This window comes from Gadus chalcogrammus, chromosome 16 (assembly GCF_026213295.1).
Source record: "Gadus chalcogrammus isolate NIFS_2021 chromosome 16, NIFS_Gcha_1.0, whole genome shotgun sequence".
Classification (NCBI taxonomy): Eukaryota; Metazoa; Chordata; class Actinopteri; order Gadiformes; family Gadidae; genus Gadus; species Gadus chalcogrammus.
The window spans coordinates 19,542,966-19,554,005 of record NC_079427.1 but is presented as its reverse complement, the minus strand read 5'-3'; the positions used below and the strand labels follow the sequence as shown (position 1 = coordinate 19,554,005).

The 11,040-nt window shown below is 44.8% G+C and overlaps 1 protein-coding gene across 1 annotated transcript; it reads right to left on the bottom strand.

Moving 5' to 3' along the window:
- Window positions 1–1,870: 1,870 nt before the first annotated feature.
- tp53i13 (tumor protein p53 inducible protein 13) lies at window positions 1,871–10,943 on the bottom strand. The gene is made up of 9 exons (XM_056610331.1): window positions 10,134–10,943; window positions 8,998–9,072; window positions 8,814–8,849; window positions 8,550–8,608; window positions 8,249–8,327; window positions 7,547–7,672; window positions 6,794–7,000; window positions 5,850–6,648; window positions 1,871–4,943 (listed from the first exon to the last, which is right to left on the bottom strand). Exons 1-9 carry the CDS (start codon window positions 10,242–10,244, stop codon window positions 4,825–4,827), a joined length of 1,611 nt encoding a protein of 536 aa, XP_056466306.1. The 5' UTR covers window positions 10,245–10,943; the 3' UTR covers window positions 1,871–4,824.
- Between the last annotated feature and the right edge of the window lie 97 nt (window positions 10,944–11,040).

The window sequence follows — 11,040 nt, the reverse complement described above, 5'->3', positions numbered from 1 at the left end:
CCAGTGAATTGAGTGCAGCAGAAACAAGTCCTTCTCTATGCTCTTGACCCGCTGTCCAGACAGGATGTGGCAGGGTTTCTTTGCACATCGTGAAGCCCCCCCCTCCCACTTTAACGACCAGAATCAATGGATTCTCCAGATCTCCCCCGCCCTCCTCCTTGGTAGAGGGAACACAGCATAACGGCCATATTCCTCATTTTACTATTCCTTTGATTCTTTTCGACTTTTAATTTTGTTATTTTTTCTTTTATTTTGTTTTGTCCAGATCACTAAGGACAGCAAAATTACTGACTTGTAAAAAGAAAAAAAAAACACTTACACTGGAATAATTTTTGCTTTATTGTTGTTTCTCATGCCTTTTTTCTTTTTGTATTGTTGATGTTCCTACATTTGTTTTCATGATTTAACCGTTTTTTTGGTTTAATTTTATTGACTCGGCTATGATCCTAATTCAGCAGAAACGGACACACACACACACACACACTAACCTGTGAAGCCCTCCTGGACACTTCCCAAGCACTCTTTCTTTTCCGAGTGACAGATGAGTATTATGTTTCTATTGATTTGTATTTTCTGTTGTCATGTTTCTTCCGTGCCACATTGGGATGTTTCAATGGCCAATGGAGTTGAACGGTTGCCTGAGCTTGGATCTCACTATTGTTTGTTTTCAGTTTGACACATTATGACACAACGCCCCTAGGGGCCTCAATTCTCCTTACCTTTTACTATTTTATTTTCGGGGTGTGCACTTGGTTCACCACACAAACCTGCCTGACTTAACAGGACCAGTGGGGTCATCTCAGTCCAACCCACCCGGCCTCCCCTCGTCCCAGCGCTGTGTTTCAGACCAGAATGCCAGTTACAGTGAACGGACTAAACAGAAAAAGCTCTGGGGAAGATAGACACAGAGAGACGGCTTGCGTGCTTCAGCATGCACGCATCTCCAGTCGGCGCTGAACACTGCAGCCTTGTATTGCATGTTTTCAGTGAATGTTCAGCCACACAGTAGACCGGTACACTACAGTAGTGAGCTGCTATATTAGCTTCATTATAGACTGGGTCCATGTCCTTGAAACCCACTGATGACGTCTGATTTTACGGCTTTATTATGAAAGAGATGGAGAGCGTCTCAACATGCCCACTGGGAGACCATTGTTTTCACATGTTTCAAATGCTTCAACTGCTCAGGCTGGTTAGCCTTCTTACTTTCTAGTGTCGCAATCAAAGGGCACGCTCCATCAAGCTAGGTTTGTTTTTGGGTTGCTCGGCACAGAAGGAAGTGTACTGTTGATCAGGGCCCTCCCGGTAGTCCCGCCCACCCGGTCATCTCTAACCTCTGCCAATGGGAGACGGTATTGGGAGCTCAATATTTCCCAAACAATGTGTTTTGTTAGTTTTCTCTTTTAAATTAAAGGCTCAGCACTTAGCCTCACACGGGGTCAATGATCGCCGTCACTTCTGTTACCGGCCGTAAAGGGTCCAATCGATCTGCCTACGGGGGACGTCGTCCTCTGAGGAACTGTCCTACTCTGAACCCATGCTTCTTGTTGGCCTGCGGGTGTTTTTACTTCTCCGAGGGCCGATTCCCTTAAGTGGTCCGTGGCACAGTAGGATCGCTTCAGTTCTTTGCGTCGGGCGCCTCGCAACACTATCTGTGTATTTGCTTTGTTCATGCAACTATACAGGGGACCACAGGAGCCACTGGGCTGTTTCTCAGTCTGGAGACACACACACACACACACACACACACACACACACACACACACACACACACACACACACACACACACACACACACACACACACACACACACACACACACACACACACACACACACCCCCCTTGTTACAGGGTGTCGGACGAATCGATTTGTCGGCTTATTGGTTGTCGGCCCTTATTCCCGAGTCGATGCAAATCATGCGTAAGAGACTGTAGTGAAATGCAACGTTATTGGGTTTGCCTTTGCACATCATCATCTCCTATTCGACTGGCTCGGCTCCAGCCATGTTGTACCGTCTGCTGTAAGAGACACACACACGCACAGGTGCACAAACATACTAAACACACTAAACACACACAGCGGGGCCAGTTGCCAGCTGTCATTCAGCGTCGCCCGAGTTCTAGACTAGAGCCATATATATGTATATGGATATATGAACCTGTTTTCCATGATATATTTTATATTAAGCTATATGTTAGGATTATGTTTGTAAGATATTTATGTCTAAAGAGTGTTTTGCCAAGGCTCCAGGCAGTGGGATCTCGGCACCCGTTCTCCAGTCAAACAGTGGACCCAGGCAGCCATGCACTTGATCGTCTAGCGCGTGTGTGCGTTTAATATTGCCTTTGCCCTCTGCCATCTCGTCCCCTAGTTGCATTTTTGTACATTGAGCATTAAAATGACTTTTTTTCTTTTTTTACAATGGAACAATTCATTCTGCGCATGAAACTGGCATGAACAAAGCAGAGAGGTAGCGGCCTCTGTGCGCTTGGGATCATTTCTTACTGTCGAGGGGTTTGATAAATACACTACTAAGAAACATTTTGGGCGACGTACACGCCCGACACTTTAATTTCTGTGCGTTTTGTTCTCCGCCGTGCAAAGGACACGGGGCGCGTAGCGGTGGGCCTTAGGGATCAGAGCAGGAGGGAATGTCCGAAGCACATTCAGGTATCGCTCTACAATCATCTCAGTCAGCGGTAGGGGGAGGCCATACTGCACAGGGTCTGGACCCCCCCCCCCCAAAACACCTTAGTGGACACTACGTAGGGTGCCCCAAGGGAGGAGAATGTTATGTTTTGCTTGTGGCCCGCCCAATGTCTCGCACACTTGCTACACAAAGAACGCAGACTAGAGCGCAAAACATACATTCTCTTTCTCACACACACACACACACACACACACACACACACACACACACACACACACACACACACACACACACACACACACACACACACACACACACACACACACACACAGCTCCAAAGCCGCCCACAAGTACATGAATTCCTACCAACACTTGCAACCAGCAAGCCATGCTTATTATTTGCGTGCGTGCATGCATATACACACAGACTGACGAGCAGGCGATGTCCAGCCCTTGGCAGTGGGCTGTACGTTCTCACAGCTCTACCAGTTGGGAGAGGCACAGAAGAGTTGTTTTAACATGTTTAAAACTGTATAAAGTAGAGAAAAAAAATTACTTAATAAAAAAAAATAACAGGTAAACCGTAATGGAAACTCATAAGCTGTACATTTGTAATAAAATAATAAAACAATGTAATGGTTGTATTGATTTGTTTGCTGCTGCTGGGACCTGTTAGTTGTGTTATAACCTTCAGCACTTATTGGAAAACAACTTGCTGATTGGCCGCTTTCAGCAGAATATTTAATATATTTTGGGAGCAGACTGTCTCGTGATTGTGTTTCCACATTAGCTTTTTGTGCATTTAGGGAAATGCAATAGTGCACCCTTGAGTTCACATTGATGTGATGGGGAAGTATAAATGCAGGCAGCCCTGTGAAATCTGCGTCACAACGTTGATCTTTGTAAATGGGCTGTATGTGGAACTAAACCCTGCTTTACTGAGAATATGGTTAGATTCAAAACAAGCAGCAGCAATGATACAGACAAAAACAAATCATGTTATTGCAAATTGAAGAAAATACTAAATGTATTAAAAACTTTTAATAACCACTTTTCAGGGAAGGTAGGGTGTCCTGAGATCCATGTGTGACTCCAGTGAATTTGGCATTTCAGAGTGAATTTTGTTATCGGATTCCCACCAGGACGCATTAACTGTCGTGTGTTGATGCTCCCAGATCAGATTAACGTGGCGATCCGATGTGCCGGGTTGCATACGGGATGCGAGCCAGACTGCGCAGGGATCCGATCAGACCCCACCTACCCTACTTTAGTGTTCGTACCATCAGCTGATAGCCTCTTTGTTTTGACAGTGTTGCTTACATCGTCCACCTAGCAAATCCTACACAGGTAAAAAAAATTGAAATATAAAAACAGCATTGAATCATTACTAAGCTCATCCATTGTAAAAAACAAAACCAAAAAAAAAAACACAATCCTACGCTTACTCACATTGGATTCTATGTGTAATGAAGAAACTAGTGCATCAAAGGCCAGGAGTGTTGAATATTACGGGAAGGTTTTCACCAACTCTGATTTTATCCATTATTCATTAATATTTTAGCCCTTTCTATGTAAACATAATACAATATTTAGACGGTCTGACTAATTGTAGCCTTGCTCCGCCCGCCCGAGTACTTCCGCTCAATTTTAATTTCCCTTCATTAATACGTCTGGGTCTGCGGAGTGTTAGTGGGTTTTCTCTTTTGTGCCTCCAATCAGCGAACAGAGGGAGTGGCTGAGAACAATGACGTTAAAGTCAGCTCTCGTTGACGGACATCGTCACGCACGGTGTTTGGTTTGTTTACAGCCTGGCCAAACGTTAGCGATTGGTTATGGCCAGACACCCGCCTTCAAGTGAGTTAACGTTAGTCAATTGAGTGGGTCCAGACTCTCTGTGCAAATGAAAGGAAGTACGAGAGTCTGGTCGGACCAGGCTAGACTAATTGCAAGGCAAAAGAGAAATCTGATCAATAGATGCCAAGGAGGGCATTCACTGCTCCGAACTTTGAGAAGGCTAAGTGTACCTACAATTAACTTGACCTTGCCTTTTTAACTAATTAGTGTCATCACCGTCATTAACAATCGGTGTACTAAATGGAAATGCAGGGGCATCCTAACATTCAATGCTGAGAAATCAGTACTTGGTGTCATCTCCACGCAGCGCTTAAAAAACTACTGGTCATCGTCTTCTTCATCCGAGCTGGGTAAGAGCAAACACTCTTGTCTCCTGGGCTGGTAGGACTTCCTCCTGTGCCTCCGGTCTGCTATCTTCAGCCTCTTCCGGATCACATCTGTGTACAGAAAGAAAGAGACAGAACAATTCTTACTACAGGGGCATATGTTTATACCTCCACTATATATATATATCGTGATGCCCCAACCCTGATCAGGACCCAAAATGATCCGAGATTTTGATCAAATTTGATGAAGTGGGGTTGACTCAATTATTTGCTAATTGTATAGGAATACTTTCTAGAACACTGTTTTCTAAAATACTTTGCTGTAATATTGTTTATATAATAAACATTCTGACCTTTGAAAGTGTAAAATGTGAGGAATATGATCATGTCCTTCTTAACTATGGTGTACCACAGCCGAGATCTCAAATCACTCAATGGTTCCCTATTTTTTTTTCTTTTGGTATTTTCACTATAATTTAAAACAAGCCTAAGGACACCACAGCTCCCCACGACCCTAAAGCTAGAAACCATTAAAGGGGACATATTGTACCACCAGGTGTGGGTGTGATTTGCCCTTACAAGCCGGTAGACTGATCTATCCAGCACACATTTAGGTGGACACGCCCACTTGCGATGTCATATCGGGCAGATCCTCGAAACGGCTTGTAAGGCTAATCACACTCACACCTGGTGGTATAATATTTCCCCTTTAACTTGCCTTAGCTCAGGCTAATTATTGGGATCATCCTACGGAGGGCGCTGTAGTGCATCCACTTATTGATCATTTGCGTCAACTGTTCTTTTTCACAGGTTCTTTTACCTGTGAAACTCGAACCCAACATTAAACCACCCAAAACAAACATTTCATGAAATAAATCAGAACATCGCATCGCCATATTTACATAACCGCAGTAAATTTCAAAAATCATTGTAATATTGCACCGCAATAACCGCATATGGCGAGGACCTTGCAGGTCCTCGCCATATGTCCCCCCGGTATGTCCCCCCGTGACATACCGGCCACGCTGTCGTAGTCCTGCCGGGGGTCGTGCCAGTACATGGGTGGGGTGGTCCTCCACTGGCGGTAGAGGCGGGTGTGCAGCACAGACAGCGCCAGCAGAACCAGCAGGAAGCCTAGCGCGCCCGCCGCCCACACCGCCTCGTCCGTGCGCGGGGTCCGCCCCTTGCCCCCCAGCACGCCGGCCGCGATGTGGCCGTCGGGGTCCACAATGTCCTCAGGGGCGGTGGGAGTGGGTGTGGAAGCCCTGTGGTGGGCGTTTGGGAGAGGAGGTGGAGCCTTGGGCGGGGTCTCGATGTTTTTGTCCTCGATGCCGACAGGGTGTGTGAGTTTAGGTTCTCGGCTCTGTTTCATAGCCACCCGCTCACCGTTCTTCACCGTCCTGTCCGGCAGGTCAGTCAACAGTTTCTGCTCTGCAGAGTTCTGGCCGGCAGAACCTCTGTCCCTGTGTTCCACTGTCACTTTTACATCTGAACCATGGCGTCCAGCCATGGTTGTTTTTGCAAGAACTGATCCAAGAACAGTTGTCGCAGGACGGCCTCTGGAACCGGGCCGGGGCGGCTCTGGCCCTGGTTTCACTAGGCCAGGATTTGGTTCGGACTCCGATGCTCTGGAGGCCTGTAAGGTCTGAGTGGATTTGGATGGAGAAGTCTCATGTTTGGTCGTGGTCTCTGTCTTCTCCGACTTCTTGATGGCCCCTCTGGGCCGCCTTCCTCCTCCTCCTCCCTGCCCCCTCGCCTCCTCTCCTTGAACCAGAGGGTTGAAGAGGCTCTGCTCACAGCAATGCCTAATAGACAGCTGTGGAGTACAATTGGAACCCTTTAGTACATGCACAACCTTTATTAATGACCTAGCCAGGATGGCCTGAGTTGAAAAAGCATTCTTCTTAAGCAAGGGTCCAAAAAAAACATTAGCATTAGTCGGTATGGGACAGCCTACCTACCATTGTGTTGGCGTGTGATTGTTTTGCTGGGAGGGCATTCTGCTCTGCTGGCCTGATCAGCAGAAGACTGTAGTTCCTGGTCGCAACCACATCGTTCGGATTGGTTCCTTTCGCTGCTGCTTCCACCTCCTCCAGCCAATCACAAACAGCGAAGGTGTGAATAGTGGACAGCTCCAGAGTTCGGCCCCAGGACACCAAAGCCACACGCTGGACAAGCGAGAAAAAAGCAAACTGACACTTGTGGAAACCGCCTTGACAAACGACTATTATAGTGCTGCAAGACAAAGATACTTTGTGTTACTTTTGCTCCCACCACCAAAGACTATGCCTTTCTTTGTGTATTTCTTGTGTGTTTTTTGCTAAATTTTGCGTATGAATACTTATATGACTAAGTAGGTCCAAATAAATACAGTAGTCATTACCTTAGCATGGAATGTTTATTTTGAAAGAAGTTCCAGAATAAGAATAGCTGTTCAATTACATTAATGTTATTTCTGAGACCTAATCAAATTATACGACAAATCAACAAATAATATGCATTTAATGTTTGTTTGTAATAGTTTGTTTAATAAATCATGAGGGTACAACTCCAATGGACCCTATTCACAGAGGTATCATCCTAGGACAAACACTATGTTGTTGTTCTGCATGGTAGAATAACGTGATGACAAGGGTTAGACTCAGTCCACGACCGTGCTATACATCTGGTTAGTGTGGGGGTCGGGCTGTAGTCTGGATTCATATTGGTCTCACCGTGTGTTTGAGTTCTGGGTGCGGGGTGATGATGTAGTCGGACAGGCAGGAGCGAGCCAGGACGGACAGACGGACGCGCTCGCTGAGAGGAGCGCAGGGATGGTAAAGCAGCACGGTAGCGCCATGCTGCACGAGACACGCACACACACATATTATTACTCATCCAATGGACAGAATGTCAACAAAAAGCCTTCATGGAACATAGCATATGCATATAACTGACCCAGTGGACCAATACATACACATAAGGCATGTATCATCATTTAATATATTAGTAATCAACGATCTGTTGGCTTCATTATAAACTGGCAAACAGTCTACTGTGGTAGGCTTTCATAGGTATTAACACATCTGTTAACTGGAAAAAGAGTTGTTTTACTGTGTTGACTGCACTCTCCCTCTCTGTCTAACCTCTTCTTAGCCCTAACACAGCCTGCTCAAGGTGGAGGCGCCGTGGCTTTATTCAGGCTCGCCCTCTGAATGAAACGGACCAACACTCTGCATGCTAGGGTAAAAGCACACACGCTGGGCGGCATTACGCCGGCTTGGTTTGGTTCTGTGTATGAGGCAAAGCCAGCATAAAGACAGATCTTCTTTATGGCAATATTGCAGGATCGTTGCTAAAAGGGGCTTTTGTCTCCCCGTTGATGTAGAAACAGACATGTAGTGTTGTCATGACGAGCAGCCATGGCTGTGACTTACGTGCAGGTTGTTCAGCCATCGTTCAGCAGGGCAGTACAAGTACTCTCCACTCTCCGCACCCACGGGTCTGTATGGACCACTACACACACACACACACTTGTTTTTGTACTTTCAACATTTGACTCAAACTAATGTCAATTCATATAATTTATTCAGCCGTACAGCTCATCTAGCGACGATTGAGCTTGATTAATAGATCAAGCCCAACCACAAGTTGCTTTGGACAGAAAGCGTCTGCTAAATAAGTCTATAGTTATGCGCTCACCTTTAGTACATTGATTTATGGTAGCCACAGGCTTACCTGTTAGGAATGGTCAGGTTGTAGCTGATAGGTGTACCCATACAAACCTGCTTGGCCGGCTAGAATCAAAAGAAAACAGCAGAATTAGCCAACCAAAGGCTACACTAAGCTAAGCACATTAGAGGGGAAATAATGTATTACTACTTAATATAATGACAGGACTTTGGCTTCCGATCATCAACCAATTCACATATTTGATTGCGGAAAGTCAACGGTCACACTCCATGGAAGGGGATTCTCTATCTAATATTTCTGTTGACTCACCTCAGGATCATACACAGTGTCAACACCAGGGTAACTCTACAGATAGGGAGAACAAATGAACACACACACAATACAATTTGGAATGCAATAAAATAAATTGCATTTCCAAATAGAAGAGTCTTGATCTTAGGCGGGGTGCTGACAACGTTATTGGTTGGGACAAAGTCTAGGGTGTCATGGTTACCTGAGTAGCCTCAGGCCAAGATGTTGCTGGGCACGCCCACAAAGCATTTCGAGGTAGGTCCTTCTGTATTAAGAGCTGTTATACAGACACATAATACATATAATAAATTACACATTCATGCAGGTACGCACGACCATGCATGCAGTCGCACACACAATGTCCCGGTTTTTCTAAACAAAGGATTAAAAAAATATATGTACGCATTTTTAAATGGCAATATTTGTCATGAATATTCATTTTGAGACAGTTGGCAATTAGTCCAGGGTTTCCCACAGGGCGACCTGCCGCCTAAACTATGTCGTCATAAAAAACAGAAAAAGATAAGTAGGGTTTTGAATATTTTAAAAGTAAAAATTGCACATATTCTTTAACTGTTCTTGTTTCAGTTGTTATTTTGACAATGTTGTTTCGTAGCACCCCGACCCCCTCTCCCCCGGTCTGATGGCAAACCCCAACACATTAACCAACTGCGGGAAACCTGTGTAGTCTCAGGTCCATCTGATAGACTGTGACGTGACTTCACTAAGCAGGGGTCTAGTTGTCGACTTTATTCCATACGCAGGCATTGATGATTATGAACAATTAACAATCAATAAAATATAGATCAATTTAATATTAGAGTAGCTACCTTGGATTATTGTTGGCTGGTTTATCAAAGCTTAAAGCACATCGTAGTAAACCAAAGGGGGTTCAGTATTTCCCCCATAAAATGTCTTGGTCAAGGTGGTCAAGGAGCGGATGGAAATATGTATGGACATATGTTTTCTTTCCCTACGAGAGTTTTGTACTTTGTTGATGCATAATTATTTAAAAAGAATAATAAAAAAAATAAAGAAAAATAAAATATATATATTTTTTTTTTTATACATTGGTAGTCAAGGCGGGGCCCTATTGTTGTTAAGGCGGCCGCCTTAACCATACAGTGCTTGGGGAAACACTGGTTAAGCTAATGCCCTATCATATTACACTAGCCTACTATATTTACTATGATAAGAATAGGCAAAATTTCCCACCACACACACGTACACACAGACACTAACTTTTTGTTCCCGTCAATCATGTCATTGCGTCACTGCATTGCTTGTCTCCCCTTATGAAAAATAAACAGAACGGGAAACATTGACTGTAAAGCCTACCTTTCCATTGTCGCACCCTGGCCAAGGCGACTTCCATGACCTGGGGACACCTCCGCGCACCAGACTGAAGGACAGCGCAGCTACCAAAGTTGCAGCCCGAACCGAGGACATCACGGTCCTCCTCTAGGGACGACACTTCACTAAATCGGACGCATAGACTGACCTCAAGTGGTCAGATCTACTTTCCTCGAGTGGCGCTCATTGTCCATAAACACAACAGCAAGGGCCAACGGCAGAAACGCACATAATAACCAGCCTTCTGGTTTCTTTCTCTCGCGAACGCTGCTTTTCTCCACAAATACCAGACCAAAATACAGACAGTTCCCTCAAACTATTTTTCTTTATTCTAACAACGACAAAGCCTTTATCCATGTTCAACTTGTGGATGGTATAAGGTTAAACTTCCATCCGTTTAGAGATACTTTGGTACGGAAGGGCAGAAGGTACAAGTCGAACCGTTATTAGTAATCGCTTTCTGTCAGGTCGGGTGTGTTTGCGCCACACGGGGACGCCAATGGTCTGTTTGAGTGGCAAGGAGGACCAATCTTTAGGATTTATCTGATAACTTATTACAACAAAAAAATCGAAGCTACAACAGATCAAACATGAAATAAGTAAAATGCCTTATTCTTTTTCTTTAAGAAATTAAAATACAATGCTTTTTCTTTTTTTACCTTCAGGACCTTACATTTTAATTAATGTGCGGCTTGCGCTGCAAGGCCGTTTTTCCGTTGAGAAAGTCGGCTCTGAGACCCACAACCCGTATCTTATATTCATGAGTCTGTACTGTCTTTACAACTTATGCGGAAAGAAAAAGTCACAAAGTCCAAATCCAAAACCTGAAACTTGACAACGTTCTGTGCCAACCAATTTGCATGGGAAACCAGTCTTACCTGCCAACGCCCAC